We start from the raw sequence: 14,780 nt of genomic DNA on the forward strand, positions 1-14,780 counted from the left end.
AAGTCCTACTTCATTTGTGAAGCCTTATGCTGTGACTCAAGATCACAGTGTGCTGTCTTTTCTCCAGACTTCTACAAGTCCAAGCTACTCCACTCCTGAACTGTGCTGTATGTTAGTATCTTTAGCTCTTTCATTCACAGTGATGCCTATTGACCAGTGGCCCCAAAATTCTGTGACTCTGTCTGGTTTGTCATTTTGTTGATGGTGTCATAGGTTGGTCCGAGGAAAAAGAGTCACTTGGCTATGAAAGAAACTAACCAGCTCTTTGCTTGCTGTCCCAGGTATGGCTAATTTTACCAAGTGATTTTAACACTTGGTTTCCTTATGGACAACACCTCTGTAAGAAATAAGCTTTTGGGGCTATTGAAAGAAGTGAAGTATAGAGAAGATAATTTAAAAAGTGATGAAGGGTGTTAAACCCCCCCAAAAAGCAGAAGTTTTGAATAAATAGTGAAAGTTCAAAGCTAGCGATGACTCAGGCCCACAGGGTATGGATATGGAAACAGAAATCTTCCTGGCATTCTGTTGATTATAGAGATCCTCTTAATGAGTATAAATATTACTCATAAAAGATGATATGATAGACACTAGTGTTTACTGAATATTTGTGTCAGGCGCCATGTTTAAGCTCTGTATCAGGTAGTTTTCTAACTACCTTGTGAGGGATGTGCTATCATTATCTGTTTTACAGATGAGGAAACTGAGGCACAGAGAGTTAGGAGCCTGACCCATGTTAACACAGGTAGTACAGGGGTGAGCCTGGGACATGAACCCAAGTGCTCTGATGCCAGAGCCTGTGCTTGAAATAAGTATTGATTTAAAGATTAAATTGTTAGTCGATGCTAAAAAGGCAGTTAATTAGTGGAGTGAAGAGATAACATGGCTCCCACTGGAAATATAATTCCAGAGAAAGCTAGGAGTCAAACATTTTTATTTTTTGAAATTTGGAGACCCGTATTGCCTTCAGATGGATACTTCACCAATGTTAGGGGACGACTCTACATTCTCTGGTGTTATCGCTTCATGTCTGTTTATCTTTGCTCTGTACATGGATTATCACATCTTGGAGGAAAGTATATGCCTTGTCTTTTATTTTGGAGGCTTCTAATAAGTAGGAAGAATTTTAGCTCAGTGATTGTCCAGACCGGGAAAGCCCAATGTAGCATCTGAGTAGCTTTGCCAAGTCAGTAGGCCAACATTTCCTCGTCTGCAAACTCAGAGTTTAAAAGGTGAACTGAAAGAGAGTAGAGTGGAGTGGGTTGTGGTAAGATTTACATAAGATATAATACTGAGGCGCCACCTCTCAGGAATAGTTTTCAATCTACCAGGGAAAGGGAAATCACAAAATACTATTGAAATCCCCTGAATGCACCTTAAAATAGAGAATACAAAATTATTTCCAACAGATGGCTATGTCTTCAGTCAAGCATCAGATTAAATGGTTGAGTTGTATTTAAGGGGGGAGACACATGAAAGATAAATTTTGAAATACACGAGTCACACTCCCTGTGATAAGATGCCCATAAAAACAGCAAGCAGAGAACATTAGCTCACACCTATTAGAATGGCCAATATTGAAAAGACAAAAGTTAGTAAGTGCTGGCAAGGATGTGAGGAATGGGGACCCTAGTGTACTGTTGGTAGGAATATACACTATGGAAAACAGTATGGAGTTTCCTCAAAAAATAGAACTATTATGTGATCCAGCAATTCCACTTTGGGGTATATATTCAAAGGAAATGAAATCACTATTTTGAAGAGATATCTGTACTCCTATGTTTATTGCAGCATTATTCACAATAGCCAAGATATGGAAACAGCCCAAGTGTCCATTGGTGGATGAAAGGGTTAAAAAAAAAAAAAAAGTCACACACACACACACACACACAAACTAGAATATTATTCCACCATTAAAAAGATGGAAATCCAACCATTTGTGACAACATGATGGACCTTGAGAACATTATGCTAAGTGAAATAAGTCAGATAAAGAAAGGCAAATACTGTATAATCTTACATATAGGTAGAATCAAAAGAAGTAGTTGAACTCATAGAAACAGAAATAGAATGGTGTTTGCTAGAAGCTGAGGGATGTAGGAAACGGAGAGATGTAAGTCAAAGTTATAAGATGAATTAGTTCTGACAATCTAATATACAACATGGTGACTGTAGTTAGCAATACAGCAATATATAGTTGAAAGTTGGTAAGAAAGGAGATCTTAAATGTTCTCACCACACACACACACACACAAATGGTTATTATTTAAGATAATGGAGATGATAACCAACCTCCATTGTGATAATCATTTCACAATATACACGTGTATCAAATCGTCACATTATGTACCTTAAACTTACACAGTATTATGTGTCAATTATATCACAATAATAAATAATAAAATATAACCCAGGAGGTGGCTCTATAGTGTAGTAGTTAGCACGTCTGCTTTACACGCAGAAGGTCCTGGGTTCGCGCCCCAGGTGGAGCCACGAACCAGGCCTTGGGTGCACTAGGCCCCCCAGTGCTCCAGGGGTGCCAAGCCTGGGGTGCACTAGGCCCCAGGTGCGCACCGCGAGCACATGGAAGGAGACGCCCCGCCTTCAGAGATCCAGTTCTTAAGGGGAGACAGCAACATACTTAGGTCAGGGGTGGAAGTGGGGGTAGGAGGGAATTAAAGAGGAGAGAAAAAAAAACGTAATCCAGGCATTGAAAAAAAAAAAAAATGGCAGAGACTCCCAGAAAACGGTTTATGTCTCCAAACTCCTGCTCTCTCCTAGACACACACTCAATCTAAGGCCTGCTCTGAGTGAAATTGCTCTCATTACTTAAGTTATTTTTTCCTGACCTTCCTTCCTCCTCCTTCTTCTTCATAACTCTCTCTGGAGATGAATACACAAGTGAATTTGGCTAAGATCAATTGTGTATGATGTGATCTCATTTTGTTCAGGAAAGAACTTTGTAAATTATAAAGCAGCAAGGGAATGTTTGTTACTGTTACACTTGTTCTGTTCCTCTTAGGACCAAGTACGGTTCTGAGCAACAAAACGTACTCAGTAAACATTCAGTGATAGCTGAGTCGATGTTGCCTTATATTCATTAGATTGAGATCTTGCTTAAAGGGTATCTATAAAGAGATTATTATTCATATTAACAGGAAACCAAAAAAACCTCACTTTCTGTCTGTAAATAACTCAGTAATTGAGAATTTGAAGTTGTTTTTAGGACAGTCAGATATAAAAAGGGGAGAAAATAGTAAGGCAAAAAGTATAAAAGTAAAGTTTGATTCTTAATAGAGATATTCAGTTTACATATTATGTAAAAATATCTTAATATGAATCCATCCAAGAAATCAATCAGTTTGATCTTTTAGTTATGCTAATGGTTTTTAAAGAAACTTATTAGAATTCTTTGTATTATGCTTTATTTTAAGAGTACTGTAATATACAACCCACATAACATATAAACCACTCAACAGTCAAAAGCTGAAGAAAGATGTGCTGTTAAAGCAAGCCATACAAAGAATGAATAAATGGTAAAAGGAAAGGTTGGGGCGGGGGGAGGGGGTATCACTGAAAGTTTGTGCTCAATGTGAAAAGCCTGTTACCAAGATATACAAGGAAGAACTGGAAGACAGATAATGCTGTTCTTGGTAGTAGGTAAAAATAAGACTATTTAAAGTGCACATAAGGTGTAGAAATAGCAGAAAAGGTTAATATTACAAAGAAAGAAGTTAAGCAAAGAAATGACTGGTATAAAAAGAAAGACATAACATAGAGAAGATGAATGATGGATAAGGCAGAAATTATGAAATCCTTGAAAGTAGCCCAAAAGAACCTAAAGTCGTATTATTAACAAAGAACAGGAAGCTATGTGCGGGCTTTGAGGAAATGAAGCAACTGTGGGATGTGTTTCTCCAGGTAAAACTTTGTTCACCTTCACAACACTGGAGAAGAGGGGTGTCCAAGGACTATAACTGCCCTTTACTTATACCTTCACTTATTTCTACAATAAATATTTATTTAGTGCTCTGTGCTGCAGATACAAAGACCAACAAACTAAGAACATGGTAGGTAGCACTTATCTGTTATATTGATCCTATTTCACGAGTAGAAAAGGTTGACACTTTAGTCAGTTTGTTTAACTCTGAAATGAGTCTTTTTTTCTAGTTAAATAGTAAAAGTAGTTTTTGTTTGGGTTTGGTTTGTTTTCCTTTAAGTAGCCACATTTCTCTTAAGAGACCAATGCGGTTTATCTAATTTTTGAATCCATTTTTTTCTTGAATGCCAATTTTAGGTGTTTTTTGTTTGTTTGTTTTTAATCTTGTAGAGTTTTCCTGATAAGCCAGGTAGAGGGAAAGCAAAAGATTAAAACAAGCCAGTCTATTGGGAATGGATTTGTCTGAGCTCTTCAGCTGCCTTAACAGAATCTATTCAGACATATGCTTATATATATATTTTAAAAAGTAGTTTACCCATGAAATTGAACCACAGAGTTCATTTACTTATCTACAAAATAGAGAATAAGAAAAGTATCATGAGAATATTTTCAGTGTAATAAATTCATGATTTATTATATTTCTCTGCACATAAATTGAGTCCAGGAAAGAAATCAAAATATGGCATAGGATTTTGACTTTCAGCTTAAAAAAAGAAGGAATTTTTAGGTAAAAAAAAAAAAAAGAAAAAAAAATTAAAGTGTATAGCAGCTCTCGGCAAAGATTTAAAGACCCTTGGAGGGCCATGCCCATATTCACAATCAAAGCATTTGTTGTATTTGTTCACCTAATCTTCCCATATTTTCTCTAGATATTTTTACTTTAAAATAGATAATGTTTGGAGACAGAGTAGGAAAGATTATGCAAATATATGAATCTTAATGAGAAGTTCATTATTGAACATTTTGACATGAATTTAAGGAAATGATAAAAGACCCTGGGATTTACGAGACTTAAAAGAAAAAAAAAAAAAAACTCTGTTCCTGGAGAACTTGGAAATTGCCAGTAAAAGAACTGAGACCCAAATGACAGCAGATAATGTATAAGCCAGATTACATTATGCCCTATGGTAACAAATAGGAAATGGGACACTGTGATAAGCTTGGAATGATGATCAATATTTGGAATACTGAGATAGGCAAGAAATTAATTAGGCCCATTATGGGCACAGTTAGCACAGATAACACAATTTGGGAAATTATACATTTGGATATTATGGAGAATTTTTTTTTCTAGGCTAATGGGTTTGCAATGATATCTATTAAAGCACATAAGACATTTTGCCTCTAGGGAAACTACTGAAAAAATCGAATATACAAAATTTTTAGTATCTGTAATCTAAGATAAAAAGACAAAGTGGGATATGTTGAAGAATAAAGTGCTATTATGACTTTCTACTTGGAATTTATAATAATTTTTCATTCAAAGAATTTTAAGGCTATTAATTTCACATCACGGCTCCCCATGAAACAAGTAAAGCATTTCTATTGTATTTGCCCAAGTTTATTGCTCATAATACAGAGAGGACAAATTGATAATGAAAGCAAGCTACCTTGACGAATTCCTGGCCTTTTCAAGTTTTATGCTGTGACACCTGGATAGCATTGCAATCATTTTGATCTCCAATTTACTATTGGGGACAATTCCTTTATTTTAGAGGGATGGGCTCTATATTAATCTTACTAAGTGCCTTGAAGAACATTGAGGTTATTGAAATGTACAGATTAAAATATCATTTATTGTTAATTTATTATAAGTATTTGTTGATTATAAAGCTCTAGCTGGGAGAACAACTTGCCATGTATCTAAAAGTGAATACCTTTCCCAAGTAATGTTTTATATTTTAATAAGAATGTATCGGAAGCAATTTCATCAATAATGAAAGATCCAATTACTGGTCTTCTGGATTAAGGCATTCTTTTATTGTGAGATTTTTAATGGTAGAATAGGAAGTTTAAACATTGCCAATGAAATCTCAGACTAATTAAATGATTATAGCCTAAAGGGAAGGGCAACCAAGGCCCGACTATTAATCTTCCCAAGAATAGCCTCCATATGTGATGAACAGATATATATATGTGTACACACACACACACACACACACACACACATACCTTAATTCAAAAGAACAAAATGTAAAAAATTGTTTGAAAACAAATCAGTTCAATTTTTAAATAAAGAAGAAAGGATAGTATTTCTTTATGAAATCGTTTTCAGCTTTTTGCAGGAGTGGTTGTATTTAAGAATGCAGTGGTGGATTAAACCAAACAAATTATGCTGGTGTTTAGAGGTAACAAATGTTCTGAATTACTCAGATATGTAGAGATAACAATAATAATTATCACCACTGCTTTATGAGCACATACTAGGTGCCAGACATTCTTTCATCCTTGTCTTATCCTCATTTTACAGATTAAGAAACTGAGGCACAGAGGGCATAATAACTCAAGAAATAAGTAGCAGAGTGGGGCATGTTGGCATTTTCCACAGTCTTTCCTTGTAATCGCTCACTATTGACCACTACTCTCTAGACTGTTTTATTCTCTATTATCTTAATCACCTGCTTTGTAAGGAACCAAAAGCAGTTCTCAGCCCGAGGGCAGGTGCAGGAACCCAAGGCTGAGTCAGAGAAATTGCGGTTCACATCCAAATAATCCTCTAGGAAGGACTTTCTGTTGCATAGTCTGTTGAAGTGGGACTTTCTAGCTAGAAGGCCAGGGCCATGGTTTCTTAGTGTTTTCAGAATCTGTTTTGCAGTGGCTCCTCTTCACCGACATGGTGGCGCTCTCCTCCCCAATCCCCACCTCCTCATGCCTATGGGAGAAGTGGCGTGACTCCTTTAAACCTTTAATCTTGGTGTAGGTGCCCATTCTCTTCATGACACTGTTTTTCTGGATGGCAGAGGGTAGTGGATGTATCTGAGGATTGGTGAGGCCAAAAGACATGGCCCCAAAATTTCCCTCTACTCTGTACAAGGAGGGCTTCTGAGACCAACTCAAGCCAATCCCCTTCAGTTGAGAACAGAGAAATCTTCAAAAGTGCCATAATGTCTTTTTTTTAATGAACTTTTACATTTATTTTTATTGGCAATAAGGTAGTTTACATATGATAAATTAGACCAACCCTAACCTCTTGACTCCTTACATTTTATCGAAAATATAATTGCCTGCTGTTTAAAGATTTAAAAAAAAAAACTCAAAAAACTGGCCTGCTATTTTTTTTTATGATGGTTGGTTAACAAAATCCAATAAGTTTCACCTGTACATTTTAACAATAAGGGATGTATATATTTACACTGCACGTTCACCTCTCATAGTTAGATTTCTTTCTGTCACCACATATTGGACCCCTTTTACCCACCTTCCTTCTCCCTCTCTCCTCCCCCTACCCTCTGGTAACCACTAGTCTATTGTCCACGTCCACAAATCTCTGTTTGTCCTGTTCATTTGTTGCTTTTAGGTTTATATCCCATATAGGTGATATCATTTGATTCTAAACTTTTTCTGTCTAGCTTATTTTATTTAGCATGATTATCTCGAGATCCATCCATGTTGTTGCAAATGGCAGTATTTCATCTCTTCTTACGGCTGAGTAATATTCCATTGTATATATGTACTACAGCTTCTTTAGTCAATCATCTATCGTAGGACACTTCAGTTGCTTCCATGTCCTGGCCACTGTGAATAATGCTACTATAAACATTGGTGTGCAAATATCTTTTTGGATATGGGTTTTCTAGTCTTTGGGGTAAATACCCAGTAAAGAGATTGCTGGATCGTATGGTAGATCAATCCTTAGTTTTTTGAGGAACCTCCGTACTGTTTTCCATAGTGGCTGTACCAATTTGCAGTCCCACCAGCAGTGTATGAGGGTTCCTTTTTCTCCACATCCTCTCCAACATTTGTTATTACTTGTCCTGTTGATTATAGCCATTCTAACAGATGTGAGGTGATATCGCATTGTGGTTTTGATTTGCGTTTCCCTAATAGCTAGTAATGTTGAGCATCTTTTCATATATTTGTTGGCCACTTGTATGTCCTCTAGGGAGAAGTGTCTGTTCACGTCCTCTGCCCATTTTTTGATTGGATCATTTGGTTTTTTGTTATTGAGTTGTATGAGTTCTTTGTATATTTTGGATATTAGGCCTTTATCGGAAGCGTTGCTTGCAAATATATTTTCCCATTGAGACGGTTGTCTCTTTACCTTGTCGACAGTTTCTTTTGCTGAGCAGAAGCTTTTTAGTTTGATGTAGTCCCATTCCTTTATTTTAGCTTTTACTTCCCTTGCCTTTGAGGTCAAATTCATAAAATCCTCTTTAAATCTAAGGTCCTTGAGTTTAGTTCCTATGTTTTCTTCTATGCATTTTATTGTTTCAGGTCTTATCTTCAGGTCCTTAATCCATTTTGAGTTAATTTTGGTGTGTGGTGATAGACAAAAATCTAGTTTCATATTTTTTGCAGGTGGCTTTCCAGTTTTCCCAGCACCATTTATTGAAGAGGCTTTCCTTTCTCCAACCTATGTTTTTGGCTCTTTTGTCAAAAATTATTTGCCCATATAGATATGGGTTTGCTTCTGGATTCTCGATTCTGTACCACTGGTCCATGTGTCTATTTGTTTTTTTTTTTTTTTTTGCCAATACCATGCCATTTTGATTATTGTTGCTTTGTAGTATAACTTGAAGTCAGGCAGAGTGATACCTCCAGCCTTGTTCTTTTTTCTCAGGATGGCTTTGGCAATTTGGGGTCTTTTGTGCTTCCATGCAAATCTCATGATTTTTTATTCTATTTCTTTAAAACATGCCAATGGGATTTTGATGGGGATTGCATTAAATCTGTATAATGCTTTAGGTAATAAGGTCATTTTAACTATGTTGATTCTTCCAATCCAAGAACACAGAATATCTTTCTATTTCTTTGTATCTTCTTCAATTTCTTTTAATAGGGTCTTATAGTTTCTATTGTATAGTTCTGTCACGTGTTTCATTAGATTTATTCCTAGGTATTTTATTCTTTTTGTTGCAATTGCAAAAGGAATTTTTTTTTTCACTTCTTTTTCTGACACTTCATTATTAGAGTATAGGAACACTATGGGTTTTTTAACGTTGATTTTGTATCCAGAAACTTTACTGTATTTGCTTATTGTTTCTAGTAGTGTTCTTATGGAGTCTTTAGGGTTTTCTTTATAGAGAATCATGTCATCCGCAAATAGTGACAGTTTGACTTCTTCATTTCCTATTTGGATGCTATTTATATCTTTTGCTTGCCTATAACATCTTCAAAACAATGATTTAAAGTTGTATTTCTTTATGAGGCTTTTATTTTAAGGAAATATTTGGCACATGGAACTTTAAGAATATTTTTATTTTACCACCTGCAGAATAATTTTTATCACATAAGATCCCTCTGTTAGCACCCTTGGCAATTGTTGTATCATTTATTTCAAGAAGTCTGTGTATGTCAAGTTCATATTTCTGACAGCAAGATAAGTTTATCTGGATCTTAGAGAACATGGTCACTGGACATAGAAGTCACAAGTTAAAAAATAAAGACTTGTTACTAAAATTTGGAAGAGGATTTATTCCTTGGCATTTGCTACTAACATAAGCTGGCCTTGAAATCATTGAACAGTCATTTTCAGATTAGTTTTGTAGATGCTCAAAGTGGGACAAGAAATGCTCAAATTTGGACAAAGTCCACCCTGTGACTGATAACACATGGTATTCATAGATCACTCTCTTAGACAATTGCTTAAAATCAGCCAAAGCCAGTATCATATCAGCTACAGATGAAAACGTGAGGAGTGATCATATTTTAGGATGACTTCAATAAGATAGAATGACTGAGGTTTTGATTTTGATTAATTACTCATTTTTTCATTATCCCTTCAAAGAGACCTCTACTATCAGTGGGAGCCTAAAAAAAAATATGATTTGTATAAATAGTTAGGCTAAAAATAGGCAGTGAATCTTCTATTCTAAAACTTACAGAATTTCCAATGCGATGTGCATCTAAACTGGAATTGTGAGGATAGGAGTGGAGAAGAAGGACTGAATGTGACGATTTATTGTACGTCGTAAAATCTTTACGTGGTAGGCTACTTTATTCCAAGTGTTTTGTTGGAATATAGTGCTGATGCCCATCAATTGACATAATAAACCCTCCCACAACCAGTAACCTTGACCTGCCATCAGAAGCCTTCCGACACATAAAGAAAATGTGAGTCCTAATCAAGGTCCATGTCAAAGTCCCCTTGATCTTGGAGATTCAGTTTTGTCAGGTCGGTGCACCTGTAAGTCCTTGTGAAGACTTTCCTGATATTGTACTCTCCTCTGTCTCTCTTCCACTTTTACACCATTGTTTACACTCTAGAAATAAATAGAAACACTTTTTCCAAGCCTGAAAACCCCCAAATCCACATTTACAACCCAGGACTCAACCACCCTCTTTGCTTTTAGTTTTACCATGTACTACACCCAGTAGAACTGAGTTATAATTTTGGCCATGATCAGCTGACACCTTTAATTTGTGACTTCTATTGTAAAGTGAATTAATTGCTGGCTCTGTTAATCCTGCAAAACCCATGAACCCTTAATGTCCATTTTGCTTAGAATGAGGAACAAGGTATTTGTTCCTTCTCAGATGTGACTCCTTGCTAAGCTTTAGATGAGCTCCTTTTAGATAACATGCCTTATATCTGGGATGATTTATTCACTTTCATGTTCCCTGGAATTTATTGCTAAAGGTTGATGCGAATACTTACAGTTTGGGCTCTAATGTAATCTCCTGAATGGCAATTAATAAACAAAAGATGGTTACTATTGACAGAAGAAAGCGGCTTTCTCAGATAGTTTTCATCTTTGTGTTTTCACCAAACTTCGTATCAGACATACCTAGGGCTTGATGGTAGAAAATATTTTCTGCAATCTCCAAAGCTTTCACTGTTGCTTAAATACCTCAGGCCTCCATGTTGCTTTTTGTTTTCTTGTCAGAAATGATCTTACTCGATTTCTGTGTCTTTGACTTACCCTCCTTCCTGGGAATATATAAAAAAAAAATGCCCTTTTCTACATTTAGTAGTAATGTACTTTCAGTATTTATGGCTCACAAGTAGCATCTGAAATTCCTACAATTGTCCTTTTTGCTTAGTCTCATCTCTGTTGAATTTATTGAAATACACTACAAAATGTATGCAGTGTTTATTGTCATCATATATATTGTTCCAAGTACAAAATTGCCTTCCGTAAGTTAATGATGAAACTATAAAAAAAAATTTTTTTTTTTTTGCAATTTGCCTGCTTAACTAGGTAATCTAAACTAATGCTCTTATTTTAAAGATGAAGACTCTGTACGCCAGTTTAAGTAGCTTGACCATAATCAAGTAGAGGGTGGAGGCCAAGGACTACTTTAGGTAGTATGGGGCAGAAAAGGTAGGTAGGTTGCCTTAGTACCGTTCCCAGTCCTGACGTTTATTAAGTCTGTAACTTTAGACCAGATCTCTCACTGCTCTGTGCCTCAATTTTCTCATCTGTAAAATGGGACTAACAATCGTGCAGTAACACAACAGTAAGGGTTATAGTAAGTTAATGTAGGTAAAGCACTTAGAGCAGGGCTAAGCACTCTGCACATTATAAGCTGTTAACATTTTTGTCATTATTTTGACTATTTTTAACAAATTCAGAACATGTAGAAGGATGTGTGTCGTTATTTAACTTTATGTGCGTTTATTTAGGCATTTCACCTTTGCTGTACTTTTGTATTCCTTGTATAACCTAGCACTACGTTAAGCAATTAGTGGTAGTGTTTATGATGGGGACAGTAGTAGAAGCAGAAATAGTGATCACAGGAAGAAAAGATAGTGCTGTTTAGCGAGCCTTCCTGTGTGCTAGGCGTTGAAGTATAGGTACTTTATATACATACCCCTTAGTATGCACTCAGTCTGTATCTACTGAAAAACTACAAAGTAGTTTATACCCAGTAATGCAAGTGTAGCCTCTTCATGATAATAATCTCCTTCGTAACTGGAGAGGATCGTGAGCTTTGGCTCTGGTGGAAAAGATCCCTGATTGAATTCCTTCCATCTTTAAAATAAACCTTGTGCTGCTGGTATTTATATAGCCTAATCCTGTTATGGACGACCGGGAGCCTGGCTGTGGGTGGGAATGGAGGTCGAGGCATGAGTGAATGGGGGCAGATACAGGGCAAGACAAACAGCGCAAGTAAAAAATATTATCTATCAGAACCCAAGTTATTAAAATTTACTTAGGTTTTATCTTTTTCCTTTTGGAATATTATATCATATAAAAAATGTTGCCCCTTTTGTAAATGTCCAAACAGAAATAATTTGGAACAATAAGCATTAACATTACCTTGCTTCATTTACCTATTGACTAAATAAATTGCATTCACCATACATTACTGGCCACTAGAGTAAGATAAAGTATTTGATCACAAAAATTACAGTCATTTCAATGTTCTTTGATTTCCATGTATAGTATGTTACTTAATAATCAAAAAAACAATGATGGAATAATACAAGCTACAATCTATGGGAGTGCCTAGAATGGGTACTGGGAGAGAAGCATTCATTATGTTAGGTGCTCTGTGGATGTGTTGTGTGAGTGTGTGTACATATACACACATAGTCATATACACACTCATACATATCTCTGTAGACTGCAGTAACTTTTCACATTCATATATATATATGTGTGTGTGCATGTACCTACCTACATACTTATTTCTATATATAATATATAATCATTTTAAATCTTAGTACAACTTTACAAAAGGAAACTAAGACTCAGAGAAGTCAAGCCACTTGCTCAAAGTCACAAAATGTGGCAAAGCTGGGGTTTATCCCCAAGTCCCACATTTAACACTCCCTTTTCACAATGCCCAAACAGAAATGTCTTTGGAGCAGCAAAGCTTTCCACATACCACACATGCCTCATTAGGGGCGGGATGACCTCTTGCCCTTTCTTTTCCAGAATCTCCAGGCAAAGGTTTCGGTCCAACTCTGGGTTTGAAAAAGTCCAGTTCCTTGGAGAGCCTGCAGACTGCCGTTGCCGAGGTCAGGAAGAACGAACTTCCCTTCCACAGGCCCCGACCACACATGGTCCGCGGCCGCGGCTGCAATGAGAGCTTCAGAGCAGCCATTGACAAATCTTACGATGGACCTGAGGAACTGGAAGCTGGTAGGGTGACATGCTTCCTTAAACGGTTTCTTCTTCTCATTATTGCCCACGAATCATAGGCGAGAATGTGTGCTTAACTATGGAGAAAAATGATTTAAAGATCCCAATTATATTTTTGATATTAAAAGTAATTCATTTTCCTGATATGTTTTGCCCTTTGGCTTAATGAACATGGAATTGGTTAAGGCAATATGCAATTTATTTTACAGTGCGAATGCTAAAGAAATGTTCTCCTTCACTTTCCTACAAGGACCAACTGTCATTTACCCTTAGGGTAGGCACACTAAGTATGCATTTCTTGACATTCTTATTGGAGTCATTAGAAGCAGAATCAACCAGAGGACTGACTGCATTAATTGGGTAGAAGCAGTTGGGTTATTTTTGTACTCAAAAACCTCTCCTGGAAATAGCTCACCCTGTTTGTTTCACAGCATGTGAGCTTTCTGAGCTGATCAAGGTTAACAAGCTGGCTTTCAGAGAGATTAGTGTTTTACCACATATCAAACCTTTTATAGTACTGACTAAGCAACCAGTCGTCCCCCACTCCCAACATCGAACCTTACTCGAAGTCACCAGATTTAGGCAGTTGTCTCTTCAAAGGGTACAAGTATCCACGTGGAAGGGAAGAACTCCAGAGTGCTTTTATTCGTTCTGTATTTTACATTTTAACTTTTCTTGATATGCTAACAGTAAGTGCTCCTGACCACGTGTATTGATTTTTTTTTTTTTCCTCTGTACAGACGGTCTGTCTGATAAGAGCTCTCACTCCGGCCAAGGAGCTCTGAATTGTGAATCTGTCCCTCAGGGGAACTCTGAGCTAGAGGACATAGAAAATAAAGCCAGGAAAGTCAAAAAAACGAAAGAGAAAGAGAAGAAGAAGGAAAAGGGCAAATTGAAAGTCAAGGAGAAAAAGCAGAAAGAGGAAAATGAAGATCCGGAAAGGAAAATAAAGAGGAAGGGATTTGGTGCCATGCTGAGGTACAGACTTGCGTTGGAGGCAAAGTTGGTTTTGTTTTTGTTTTGTTTGTTCTGTTTTGTTTTGTTTTCTCCTGATGAAATCACTCATTGTGTGCACTCATGGGGGAAAAAATCAAGCTTTTCCTTCAAGCTAAATGCATAAAAATTTAAACAGTAACCGTGCTTGTTCCTTTTCTGCAGAGAGGCAGAAGGAGCTTTCTAGGGTGGCCCCCAAAACTCATGGTGATGACAGGAAGCTGTTATAATCTGTTGTCTAAGAAAGGCCAACGCTTGGTAGAGACATGGGTAATGCCTGCAGCCCTTGGTACCAAAGTCTCATATGGCTAAATTAAATACAAGTCCTAAATTGTCACCTCTAGGACTCTCCCTTTGAATTAGAGAAGACAGAATAGATGAAACTCACCCCCTCCACCCCCATGATTCTAGGTGTCTATATGGCTAGGCATGTGGGCATATTAGCTGTCACCTACAGCGGCTCTGTAGTCCAATGGAGACGTCACTGGCTTTGGAGTCAAATGGCCCTGGTCTGACTTCATGACCACACACAAGCTACTGGATTTCACATGTGTTACTTAACTTCCCTGAGTCTTATTTTCCCCACTTTTTAAAAGGAG

The 14,780-nt window shown here is 36.9% G+C and overlaps 1 protein-coding gene across 1 annotated transcript in view; it reads left to right on the plus strand.

Moving 5' to 3' along the window:
• Positions 1 to 14,780, plus strand: part of PARD3B (par-3 family cell polarity regulator beta) — a 905,664-nt gene that overhangs the window by 624,877 nt on the left and 266,007 nt on the right. The window contains exons 18-19 of the mRNA XM_025039317.1: positions 12,982 to 13,188; positions 13,929 to 14,190. Coding sequence (XP_024895085.1) covers positions 12,982 to 13,188; positions 13,929 to 14,190 — 469 coding nt within the window. The remainder of the gene's footprint in view (positions 1 to 12,981; positions 13,189 to 13,928; positions 14,191 to 14,780) is intronic.

This window comes from Pteropus alecto, unplaced genomic scaffold, assembly GCF_000325575.1.
Source record: "Pteropus alecto unplaced genomic scaffold, ASM32557v1 scaffold3, whole genome shotgun sequence".
Taxonomy (NCBI): Eukaryota; Metazoa; Chordata; class Mammalia; order Chiroptera; family Pteropodidae; genus Pteropus; species Pteropus alecto.